Raw genomic sequence first — 13183 nt, 5'->3', positions numbered from 1 at the left:
TTTATTATTGTTAGTTGTTAAAATATACATGTATGCTTGTAAATATTCAAACTGAACTTCTAAACATGTAAATTGGGAGTTGTATTTTTTTTTTTTAATTTTGGTATGGTTAGTTGTTAAAATACATACATACATGTACTTGTAAGTTTTTTAACACAAATTCTTGTCATGTAAATTAGGAAAAAGTCATCTATTAAGAAAATGCTCAATTCTTAAACTTTACATGGTAATAATAAAATTTCAATGCATTTTATTAATTTATCAATTGCGGAATAGAAATTATTGTGATTTGAATTTGAACTTGCCAGTTGAAAAAAAATAAAAAAAAGTTATGTCTTATACTCAACACTTAAATTTCAAATAGTAATAACAAATTTTCAATTCACTTTACTTTGAAATAAAAAATTATAAACGGAGGTGTTTCCTTATAAGAATCAGCAGTATTCAGGTTTTTTTTTTTTTGGCTTTTGCAAATTCCCGATTTTTTATGGGTCATTTTGTAACATCCCAAAGTTTAGGAATGGTCGCCTCTGGTAAATATAAATATTAGTAGTGAATAATAAATATTAATATTATTGATTAAAATTTAAAAACCGTGCATGTTATGTATATTAAAGAAGACGGAAAAAACAGGGAGCGCATAGCCGCACACTGTGAGGTCCGGGAATAACCAGGCAAAGGAGGTTGCTGGCTTTCTCTCGGCCTAATTGCGCGGATGTGTTGAAAAGTTGAAAACACTCAAAACAGTCGACGCAGGATTGACGGGTCCAACTACGCCGAGAAAGAAATTCACCTCCTTGTGTTTGGCGGAAGATGAAGCTGGGATTTGTCCTCATTTCCTTTGTATTTTGTGGGTTGATAGCTAAATCAGTTTATTCTGCAAAACCCAAAGACCCATACCTTGGAGTTGCTCCTGAAGGTTCACCTCGACCTCATTTACGCATTTCATCTTGAGCTCTTGATATTGTATCTAAATGGGCGTCTTTCTCAAATCATGTTTGAATACGTAGATCTTGAGTATTACAAGTCGTCCGCTGTAATACTATGTAAAGACGGATCCAAGGAATTCACCAAAGCTCAGCTCAATGACGACTTCTGTGACTGCCCCGATGGCACCGATGAGCCAGGTCCCTGCTTTATCATCTGTTCTTCTATTATTATTATTATTTTTTGGCCTGATTCTTGTTAGCTCGTCTGTTCACCTATTAAAACGTTGGATCACGGCTGTTCATGAGATCAGCCATAACTCCAACGCCGTTTCTTCTGGTCTTCACATTTAAATCAAGCTTATGTTCTTCTGCAATATTTATTTTTCTCATTCTTTTTTTAAATGTAATATGCAGGTACTTCAGCATGTCCAAGCGGAAAATTTTTTTGTCAGAATGCAGGACATGTTTCCGGGTTCCTATATTCATCTAGAGTGAATGATGGAATATGTGGTAAGTAGAATTACCATGCATTATATGATGAGTTTTTGGTAAACTCGTTGTTATTAGTTTTTTCTGTAGGCAATCTTTTGGGATTACTTTTAGCTTTGGATGAATAGAGAGAATATGTGCAAATTTTCTAGACATGCTTAATTAAACTATCCAAAAACCTTAAGATACTTGTCTTGAACATGCTATTATTGAGAAATGTGAGAGTAATTGCCCTTCTTCAGATGAATAAACAATTGTCCTTGTTATATCGTGGACTTTTAAGCTCTTTTGGCAAAAAAAGCTCTCTCTAAATCCATTCTTTAATGTGGAGAGTGATGTTTGTCTGGATAAATACCAACTATTTGTTTTCATCACAGTGTATTTTTCCATACAACGCACTGAATTTTGGGAATTTGGGTTCTTAATGTTAATAATTTTTATTAATCTGAAACTTTGATTGAAACATTGAAGAGTCTGTGTTTTGTCTTAATGAACCAAGGGTGTTTATGGGTGAAGCCTTGCCCCATCTTTGGAACTTGGTCCCAAGCCAAATCTGGTCCATTCTCTTTTCTTTTGTTAACTTTGCGCATAGCCTGGTACATTGGCTTATGAATTTCATTGAAGTGGCTTTAACTACTTGGTTAGGATTGCCACAAGCTTATATGTCCTTCATTATTCTTACCATTTTTAGATGTGGGACTTTTATCAAGGTTTATCTCCAGCAACCCCCACAAATGCATGTGGCATTGGCTCAACTATCCCCCTGTGAAAAAAAGGTTTATAATTTCCAATTATTTCCACGGGCTTGTGTTCTTTGAGACTCAAAGGTCATGGGTAACAAGCTGCATCTCTTTTCATTGCCCAGGCTGACTTTTGAACCTTATTGGCCTCAAGTCCAGCATTTCTTCATGAGTCCTAGATTTTGCAGCAATTTAGCCTTTTTTTCCCCTTGCTTTAATACCAGGTGAACTTCTTGCATGTGTTTGTAATTGGTCTTATTCATTTCACAAAAATGGGCTGAGCTATTTGATTAGAATTGCCACAAGTTTGCATGCCCGTCATCTCTCTTATCATTTATAGACAAGGGACTTTTATCAAGGTTTTTCTCCAACATTTTAAACTGTGAAACTTTTGACACCTCATTGTTTATCCAAATGATCAATTGGGTATATGATCACTCATTTTGGTTTGTCCTCCCACCCTTTAAGATCTATATGATAGAAATGGAAAAAAGGTGAGTTTGGAAGAGGAAACAAGAGGAAAACAGTCATAGAGAGTAGAATTTCAAAATGTGATAACACCAAGTTTGGTGGTTTGACTGAGTAGGTTTTCTTTTCATTTCGATTTTTTTTCTGCTTTTTTTTTTCTTTTTTTTTCTTTCTTTTTTCAAAGCTAGACCAATGCATGTAGTTGAATTAATTTAATTGGTTTATCAATATCAATACGAAATATAAAATCTGTAGTAAGGCACACTTTTCATATGCTGTGAACAATGTGATTCATTTCTCTAATTTTGAGCAATGTATGGGGACTTATCTAGTTTGTCCCAGTAATGCATGTTCACCTTTTTATTTAATCTTAAAAAATATATGTTTTCTAGCAAAATGGCCTCAAAATGTTATTTCATTTTGATCCCTCATATATTGGGCTGGTCGGGGCCAAATTGGCTGGACGGCCAGCCTTGTGCTTGGCTTGGCTTGACCTGGCTTAGTTAGCTGCAATTCACTTCCCCCCAAATTAGGCCTGATACTAATTGGTCAGTTGGGCTGTTGAGCAAGATGAACCCTCCTGAAGTTTGTAGACATGATTCCTTTTCTATATTTTATTCTGGCTTGGCTATGTGGAATCTGAAATTTCATGCAAACCAATATTTTGATTGTTTAACTAAGCTGTAATGGCATGCACAAAAGCCCACAAACCATAACATAAGAATAAGAAAGACAAAGATCAGTGAGAAAAATGTCCAAACTCAATTGATGTCATGAGTGGTTACTTGCTTAGAATTAGCAGGATATCAAAATACTGATTATGTGTATATGAATTTTTATCTGATAAATTACACTATTTTATATTCTGAATGCTTTTGCTGGCTAGATATTACTAATTGCATAGTGATTTGATCTGCTTGTTACAATTTGTAGATTGCTGTGATGGAAGTGACGAATATGACAGCGAAGTGAAATGCCCAAATAATTGCTGGGAGGCTGGGAAAGTTACTCGTGATAAACTAAACAAAAAGATTGTCACATATCAGGAAGGTATCTTCTTGCGAAAGCAAGAAGTTGAACAAGCACAAGTAGCTCTATCAAGAGACGAGGCAGAACTTTCAAAGTTAAGAAAAGAAGAAAGTATGCTCAAAGGGATTGTGCAACAGCTGAAGGGTATTTTTTCCCTGTCCCCTCCTGTTGCTGTTAATGCTTTTTATGATATAATTTTTATGTCTTAAAACAAGTTTGACTGCTCTTGACTAATGCTGCTTGATTCTCTATATGCTGCTTGAGGTATATAAACCTCTCTTGTGATTTCATCTTTGGTGCCATCAAGTTGGAGAATGGCTTTGCTGCTGGTTTGATAAGGGAAAAATAAATAGTGAACTTTATTCATCAATGAATTAAAATTGTATAAGAGGTGAACTAGGGCCATCATCTGTTCCCAACTAGCCTAACTCCCCTTCTCTCTAAGTAACCAGCCTAAAGTTGGTTACTCCCCTTTTGCTCATGCCGGAAAGTTGTATAAGGGTTTGTGGAAGTGTACTATGTTCACAACTTCTAGGGTTGTAGCGTGATGGTTTTGAGGAAATTCGGAGTATTTCACATGAAATTTTTGTCCATTGTGTGAGGAGCGTTTTTTTTGTTGCCTTTTAATTAAACTTTCCTATACCAGGAATTTAAATATTATTTAGTGAGCTAATTCATGAAAAAGAATGTTAGAATGGGAGGCGCAGGACCTGTTTGTTCTTCCATTCATGATAAAATGTTAGCATATTTTAATGTCTTTATGTAAGATGGTTCTTTGGTAAAATTAAGTATACTGCCCCTTACATCTACTTTGCAGAGCATAAAGAACAGATAGAGAAGGCAGAGGAGAAGGAAAGATTGAGGAAGGAAAAAGAAGAGATGCTGAAAAAGGAGGCTGAGAGGAAAGCTGATGAAGTGAACCCTAAACTGGATGAAGAAGACGCACAGCATAGAAATGAAGCTCTGGAGCAATCTGATGACAAAGACAATGATGTGGCTAGTAACCATGATAGAAGTGGCTCTGTCAATGATGCTCCTATACATCAGGTTGACCCCGCCCCCCCACCCGGCCCGTTGCGGAATCTGGTATTCTGAAGAAATACATTTTACTGATGATTAATTTAGTAATTAGTGTTTCAACTTTCAACAAGAGGATGTACTATGCGTATAGATCACTGTGATCTTTCATGAACCTCTTAATTTGTCCAAAGTGTTTTTGAAAATTAATAAGGATCATTTTCCAACCATCTGACTGTGATACTTCCTTTTTTCCCTTCAATATGGTTTCTGATTTTTTCCTTGATTCAACTCTTTTACCACTTCATTCATTTATTAACTTTTCTTTCATTTCCATTTATGTAGGATGCAGAAGAGGATCAAAAGTTGGCGGACGTACTTGACAATGATAATGGAGCCACAAATAGTCCTGAAAGTGAAGGATCTTCACATGTAGGAGTGGAAGAGGTGAGCCAAAATTTTGCGTATTTTGATTTTTCTTCTAAATTCATTGTAACTGAAGTGGCACGTCCTGACATGTAGACATGGAACCAAAATTTTTTCTATGGGGTTTGAAACTTAAAATTAAATATATTAAGCATTAATTTAAATGGTTTAAATTAATATATAATAAAATTTATGACAATTTAAAAACAATTGTGATCAGTATATCATCATCAATATACGATATAAAATGTATGGAATCTGCGCCAAGTTTGTTGGAAACGCAGTAAATGCAGGGTCTTCTGAATGTTTTTGTAAAAGTTTTGGAGTTAGTGTGGCTAGCGGAAGTAGTTATACATGAGATCTTTTCTCTGATGAAATGGCAATCAATTTCAATGTGTACGGTCATTTGAATTAAGACTGGATTAGAAGCTGTGCGTAGAGTAGTTTATCACTCTTTAGTGTCATTTGGTCAAGATTTCCGAAAGGAAGTTCTTGTGGTGATTGTTTTATCTACATCAGCTCACGTGTTGCTGGTTTCATGGCATGTTATTCAGTTTCAGTGCTAGATCTTGTCACACCTTGTTTCTTGCTTTTCTGAGAGACAATCTCCTTCATGAGATATGTTGCAACCACTAGTGGATTGATGATTGGTTGGGGTCCCTACTCAATCTGCATCAACACATCCAACCACCAGAATTTGATTAATAATTCATCTCTCGGCAAATTAGTTGCTCAGGGATTTCACTTTGTGACACTGTGTATTCTTGTTGGTTAGATCCATTTGCTTATAGCTCATTTGTAGCTGCCAACTGACCACCAACTGTGATATTAGTTGTTTGGCACTCGAGTGGGGTGGGGAACCCTCTCCAGTGTAGGAGAACCAACTGACTTAGATACTGCATAGAGCATATCATACTTATCAATATTGCTTCATCAGCCTTGAACCTTATTCATCTGTGTGCCTCGTCTTCTGATGTTTTTATATAAAGATGAAGCAATAAAGTTTGTTGGTTTTGGTGCGTTGTTCTATAAAACTCCTTTTAATTGTCGTTAAAATCTTATCTTTTTGCCCTTGTACTCTTCTTTCTTAACAAGTATAAAAAAAGATGAAAGAACCGGTTCTAATGTGATATTAGTTGTTTAATGATTCATGTTAAATTGTGAGGATCTCTTCCCTTATCTTGGTATTGAACTTTTGTTGAAATAATTTATTAACCAGCTCATAGGCATGGATGAAATTTTATTAGTTATATTTGGAGCTGCATGCTGTCATATGATATGGCTTGAATCAGAATAGCTTATTCCGGATGGTGTTCTTTACCTTTTTATAATTCTAAATGATATCTCCATGTTGAACATTTGCACTCTAGAGGTGCTGGGCAATCTTACAGGTTTCTGATTCTGCTGGTCACAGTACTCTGTGACAGTGTTTACCCAATAAATTTATCTGATGTTTCATAATACCAAGAGTTAATAACTGGCGAATTTTCTTGAAAGTTGTTGGCTCTGCAATTGTGAGAAAGGGAGTGATTGAATGGAAATTTTATATGAGGATCACACGGTTACATTCAGAAACTATTTGTATTGCAAAGCTATAAATTAGGGGAATGCTCCTGTTTGCTGTTTGGAGTTCAGTTTAGAAAATTTAATTTGCACAATTTTATGGAAATAAGAACTGTGCTAGAAAACTTGGTGTGCTTAAAGGCAACTGGCCGGAGTACATTTCATCTTACCTTGTATTTAAAGGTGTAGCCATCGCCGTCATCATAATAGCTTGTACACGATGACATTAGCAATAATATTATGAACAATCAGATAATGTTTGGTTTGCCGATGTACCTCATGATGTAGCCAACAATTTCTCAATAACAAAGTTTTGGGCATATTGCAAACAGATTTTTAACCAAGGAAAATTGTGCATGCCAGAGCAAATATATTTGTCCACCCCCATTTAGGTTGATCTTGAACTGACGTTTTCACACTTATATTGTAGAAGCCTTAACAATTTTAATTTATATTCTTCTATCTCTCAGGAGATTGTTTTTCTTATATGAACTGGAAAATTTCTTGAAGTCCTATATATTTTCCTTGCAAGATTCTTAATTCTGGCATATCTTAAACTTTGCATTTGTCCTACACTTGAAATGTTTGCTTGCGCTTCACTCTGTTCACAACTGTTCCCTTCACGCCACACCCGTAGGGAAATAATGTACCTGAAAGCACTGAGGGATTGTCAAAGGAAGAGTTGGGTCGGCTTGTTGCTTCTCGTTGGACAGGAGAGAATCCTGCTAGGCAAAGTGCTGAAACTGATACAACAATTAATATGGCTGATGAAGATAATGAAGATCTTCCAAAGGAGACAAATCATGAGGAATATGAAGGTTATGTGTCTGAAACAGATGATGACGGCCACAAATATGATGATGTTGATGCAGAAGATGAAATGGATGAAGACTTTCATGAGGAGCATGATGAGCCTAGCTCCTCCTACAAATCGGACAATGATATTGGTCCTGATTTGTCAGGTTTGTATCAGTGGAAGATTCAGATTTGTTATGTAAATGTTGCTGTACAGCTGGACTTGTCATAAGATAACTTTATTAAATTCTGGATGACATTACAGCAAACAATCCTTCTTGGTTAGAGAAAATACAGAAGACTGTACGAAACATTTTTCAGGCTGTTAATTTATTTCAGACTCCCGTGAACCAGTCAGGTATGCATTAATGCTCTGCTATGCGTTGTGTGTGTGTGTGTGTGTAGCTTACGCCATTGTCATTGTCTTCTTAAGATGCTGCTCGAGTGCGCAAGGAGTATGATGAGTCAAGTACAAAATTATCTAAACTACAGTCAAGAATATCAAGTTTGAAGCAAAAGCTGAAGCATGATTTTGGTCAGTATGGAGCTGATAACATTTGTCATTGTTGTAGCACTTGAATTAGAGTGTAATGAGTTAGTTTGGATTGGTGTGAGAAAACTGAAGTTGAGTATTACAGGTCCAGAGAAGGAGTTCTATTCATTCTATGATCGTTGTTTTGAGAGCAAGCAGAACAAGTTACATTATCCGTCCCCTACTGCTTTATTTTCTGATTTTGCTGCATTCGGTGATTTTGTGTTGCTGCAATTATGGTAGTTCAGTTTTTTCTCACTTTTGGGTGATGAAAATTTTGGTTTAGGTACACTTACAAAGTTTGCCCCTATAAAGAGGCTTCTCAGGAGGAAGGCTATAGCACCACGCGCTTGGGGTAGGTTTTTATTACACCTTGCTGCATATTTTTTCACCTTGTAGGTTTCTTCTTTTGTACTAGCAGTCTAGCAGTTTCCATTAAGTTGATTGAGGGGGCTGTTTCTTGTTTGTTATACTTTTTCTTTGGACTCTTTCGTATGGAAGGTAGGAAGTTTACTAGTTTGTCATGTCATTAAGAATCAGTCGTTTTTACTGAATTGCTTATCTTTTTCCCTCATTAAGGAGAACGCAATTATTAAATGGTAGAGGCTTCAGTCGTTGTTAGTTGGAACTATACTGTTCACACTTTTTTTTTTTTTTGAATAGAAGAAGATCTATTAATCAAACATTATGTACAGCGGGGCCAAAAGAGACAAAAAGATTACAACTTCAAAGGAGGGAGAGCAAGAGTTGAGATGTAATGTTCACACTTTGAATTGTAAGATTTGCTACAAAAAGAAATTCCAATGATAGTTGTCAGAGGTGTGGTCACCATTAGGCCAGATTTCACCATGAATTGATGTGGTTTCTGGATAAATAACGTGATGTTTAATTTTGCTCCGCCGAGCAATCAGATCGTATCTATCATGACCTAGTTTACCTTACTAAAAAAGAGAAGAAAAACTTGGAAAAATTCATGGGCAAACTTTTATTTATATTTGAATTTGAGTTACAATGGAGGAGGATGGAGCAAGGTTATTTATAAGCATGAGTGACTCGCTGGTTACAAAGAATAATTCATATTTATTGCCAACGCATTAGTAGGAGACGTATATCGGGTAGAGCAAGGGAGATATTTGAATTAAATAGTATCAAATCTGAAAATTCACCTCTTCACTCTCAATCTAGCCTAGATTTCTGTCCAGGTTCAAAAAGGTGCTCATACATGCCCCAGTACCAACAAAACTGAGGATAATACATCACAGTTTCTCTTACTTATTCATAGGTGACATGAATATGAATTTTCTTGTCCCAGTTGGGGACAGTTTAGAGGAGAATTAGCAATTTGTTACCGTATCTTATGAATGGTAGATTCATGATTCGGAATTAGGCATTATATTTCCTAATATGAACCTCAATTTGACGACTATGGTGAATACATCAATGATCTATCTGCTTTTTACAGACGATGGGACAAATTTGAGGACTCATACAGAGTTATGGTTTTTTCTAATGGTGACAAATGCTGGAATGGGCCTGATAGGAGTCTGAAGGTATTTACTTGTGTAGACCTCATGTTACCTGATAAATTTTTTAATTTTTATTTAAAAATTCTTTTTCTTTCATTACAATGTTTACAAGAATTCTTTTTGTCTCTTCTGTTTGATCAAGTACAATATTAATGTTACTGATTTGACGAGGCTATCTTAATAGATAAAGTACTACCTCCTGGGTTTGAGAGCGCATTTTTGAAGTTGTTATTATGCTGAACCTTGTGTTTGGGGTGGGGCAAGTCTCAGTAGTGCTTCCACATATAAGAAAGCGACTTGTGCAATTTGGAAGCATCAAATTTGTGGAACCCCTATATGATTAATGGTGTGTTTTGTGCAGGTGAGGCTAAGATGCGGGTTGACAAATGAGATTACTGATGTAGATGAACCAAGCCGTTGCGAGTAAAGATTTTTTTGTTTTGTTTTTTTTGTTTTGTTTTTTTTTTCATTTTTCTGCTTCCCCCTCATACAATCTTCTCTGTTTCATTTCCTTATTGTTTGTTTGTCATGGCCTTCGCGGCAGGTATGTAGCATTCTTGTCTACCCCAGCCCTTTGCCGCGAGGAAAAGCTCAAGGTAATTCTTCTATTGTGTGATAATTACTCGGTACCTACCACTTATTATCTTGCTTTAAATTTTCTCACATTCTTGAAATAATGTGAAAATGTTGTAGGAGCTACAACAGAAGCTGGACTTGATGAATAAGGAACAGCCTCAACGCCATGATGAGCTGTGAGCCATGGGGATGGATCTAACCAAGTCAGCTTCCTGGTCAATGTGATGCACATTCATGTGACTGAACTCCTAATACGAGCAAGTGGCTTGAAGGGTTAAAGCAACTGAAGTGGCATCTTGGTAGCTGTTTGCTACGACTCCCCTCTGACCGATCGTTGCAACTGATCATGTATTTGAGACCGTGTTACATTGAGCTACTTTCATTTTGTTTTACACCGAGGAATGTGCTTTAGAAGGTGGTGTTATATTTTTAGATTTATAAGAAACGAAGCTAAACCAATGAAGATTGAGAACTCTCGTGATCACTAGAATTTGTCTTTTGAGTAGAAGCTGCTGCTTAACTCCAGGGATTAGCTAAAATCATATCTACTGCAAAAATTTCAAAGAGATCTGTTTAATGTGACGGATGTTTTAGAGTGAGGAATGCTTCCCGGTACAATTAAGATAGAATGTCCACTTTCGTCTTCCCAGAGATCTATCGATATTTAGAAATTTAGAAATTTATATAGTGATATTCTAAAATAAAATTTGTTGGTAAAACAACTTTATCGACTACAAATCATTTAGCTAACTTCTCCCATTTTTTGAGAGTAAATTTTGAATTCTATATCAACTACCCTTACTTTAAAGGGAGAGGTTGATAAAGAAAATTAGGGTATTTTTTTTGTTTAGGTTATTTTATTGTTTTTAGTGCAGCAATAAGCCTTATCATGTTAGATGGGTTGGCTACATGGATTGTATGATATTATTGGGTTCTATTCAAAATCAAATTTTTGAATATATTGTTAATTGAAATATCTTGCACGATTACTTTATAAAGTGTTCTTTTTGGCTTTAGGTGACTGTTTTTAGTACTATTAAAAAAAGAAAGAAAGAGAGCAAAACAACTTTAAAATATTAGTATTAAATTTTGAAATATTAATTTCAGAATCATTTGATCATAAATTAAACTTTTATTCATCTTTTGGTCTCAAACTATTATTCTCCTATTTAATGCTTTTGACATATATACGTTACCTTTTTAAATTATTAACACTTTATATAATATATCATCTCTCGATCTTAATATAAGAAAAAAGAGCCAAATAATTAATTTAAGAATATTAAGAATATTAGTTAAATTATTTATTTATAATTATTGGTTTTCTTAAACTATCATATTTAATATGCATTATAATTATTTTTTGGTGGGAACCTTTTAATATGTAAAATTAATAGAGATACTTTAAAAAAAAATAAATTTAGAAAATAAAACGGATTAATATATTATATTTAGAACCACACCTAGTTCCTGAATTGTCACTATATTAAAGAGAGGAAATAGCAAGTAGGCAGGTAGGTGTGTATATATATGCTTGTATACTCAGATGTATGTATGTATATAATTTGAGGGAAAATTAATTTGGCAGTACTTATAATTTTATTAGATTTTGAACGAGGTCTCTCTAGTTTTATTTCTTTTTATTGGATCTTTGTGCTTTATTCCCAACTCCTGTTAACAAATCTCCAACCGCTGTTAATTCATTGAGATACGCTTGCTTTCTCTCCCCCTCAAGTCGGGCTCTTCCTCTCTCATCTTTAGAGATAGGCTAATTAGAGTAAAACCGGTGGTTCCTGTGATAAATTTCTACTGGCCATCTTTTAACTCAGAATTGGCGAACACGGTGTTCAAGAAGCAACTCAAAATGGATCAATAGAAATTCAAGATTCCACACTATGCTCCTAGCCTAATTTACTGGTGGATGGCCCCAAAAATTTTCCCATATTGTTTTATAATGTAGGGGCACCCAATTCTTGCTAACAGGCGAGACGGGCAAATCGTGAGGTTTGTTTCTTAATCACTTCATGTTCACTATTTATATATATATATATATATATATATTAGTATTGTGAGCAATATAATGAAGGTTGGTTTCTGGTGTTTGGGTTGCAGCAGGATGATTTTGAATCAGTGCATAAGGACTTGATGGTGCACTTTGGGAGGTGGGAGTTCAAGCTGATGGAGATGAAGAATCCATTCCTAGAAAGCGAAACTTAAAGTGTGTATCTATGGAGAATCCGTTCCGAGAGAGAGAGCCCCGGCTTCGGGGACGGGAAAAAAAAGCCTATCTTAGTGGACGCGGTTGGAGATTTATCACTGAAAGGAGTTATAAATTTAAGATAAGAAACTAAAAAGATCTAATAAAAAGAATTAAAATTAGAACAACCTAATTCAAAATCTGATAAAACTGCAAGGATTGCCAAATTAATTTTGGCTCATTTGAACAGGACTTGTTTGGCTCGTGAATATAATGAAAATGAAAAGAAGAGTCACACTAAACAATCATTATACATATTAATGGGTTTCGGACATACCTGAAGTGTCGAATAATCTTAGATAGCCACACGTAGAGGTCCGGTCACAATGATGAACTCGGATCGGTGTTACACAGCAAAAACATTGGAGGGAGGGAAAGAACAGAGAGTGGAGGAAGAGACTGAAAAACTGAAGTGTCATCGCCAAATGATCCATGCGTTGGTTTTTCAACTTCATCCAAAAAAAATAACTTTCTCCTCACGGTTATTTCCTAACCGTTTCCTCTCTCCTTTATTTTTTTAAACAAAAAAAGTAAAAACTATAGTTGGAGACCCACAAATTCTACTATTCACATCAAAATCCCAAAAATCAATGGGTTAGGGTCTAATCCACTAAAAATGAACTGGTCCATTTTCCTACACATACACATCTCACTAAGTAAAGATTAACAATATAAGAATTATTTATTATCAAGTAATAATTATATAGATATAGCTGGCAAAAAAATTTACATAGATATAATAGACATTTTACTAGACATTTTATACCTTTGTAATGACATTCGGTTCGTTTTTACCTCCAATGTTAGTGCCAAAACCATGGAATATCAATGTCATT

General features: G+C 35.2%; 1 protein-coding gene across 1 annotated transcript; it reads left to right on the top strand.

The window, feature by feature from the left end:
• The first annotated feature begins 662 nt into the window (after nt 1-662).
• LOC114718542 (glucosidase 2 subunit beta) lies at nt 663-10712 on the top strand. Its single transcript, XM_028903896.1, has 15 exons — nt 663-919; nt 1011-1127; nt 1344-1439; nt 3560-3799; nt 4473-4702; nt 5018-5119; nt 7299-7623; nt 7722-7814; nt 7890-7991; nt 8095-8152; nt 8275-8343; nt 9451-9538; nt 9876-9937; nt 10059-10110; nt 10208-10712. The coding sequence occupies exons 1-15, from the start codon at nt 814-816 to the stop codon at nt 10268-10270; spliced, it is 1803 nt and encodes a 600-aa protein (XP_028759729.1). The 5' UTR covers nt 663-813; the 3' UTR covers nt 10271-10712.
• Nucleotides 10713-13183: the final 2471 nt, after the last annotated feature.

Source organism: Neltuma alba, unplaced genomic scaffold (assembly GCF_004799145.2).
Source record: "Neltuma alba isolate B1F8T4 unplaced genomic scaffold, ASM479914v2 tig00011850_pilon, whole genome shotgun sequence".
Classification (NCBI taxonomy): domain Eukaryota; kingdom Viridiplantae; phylum Streptophyta; class Magnoliopsida; order Fabales; family Fabaceae; genus Neltuma; species Neltuma alba.
The sequence above is the reverse complement of the archived record's forward strand: the minus strand, read 5'-3'. Positions and strand labels throughout refer to the sequence as shown.

Excerpts from the sequence above, each read along its gene's own strand:
- LOC114718542 (XM_028903896.1), top strand. The coding sequence starts at position 814 with ATGAAGCTGGGATTTGTCCTCATTTCCTTTGTATTTTGTGGGTTGATA. Across the intron at positions 920-1,010 it reads CCTTGGAGTTGCTCCTGAAG|ATCTTGAGTATTACAAGTCG; the intron begins GTTCACCTCGAC and ends TTGAATACGTAG. Across the intron at positions 10,111-10,207 it reads GCCGCGAGGAAAAGCTCAAG|GAGCTACAACAGAAGCTGGA; the intron begins GTAATTCTTCTA and ends AAAATGTTGTAG.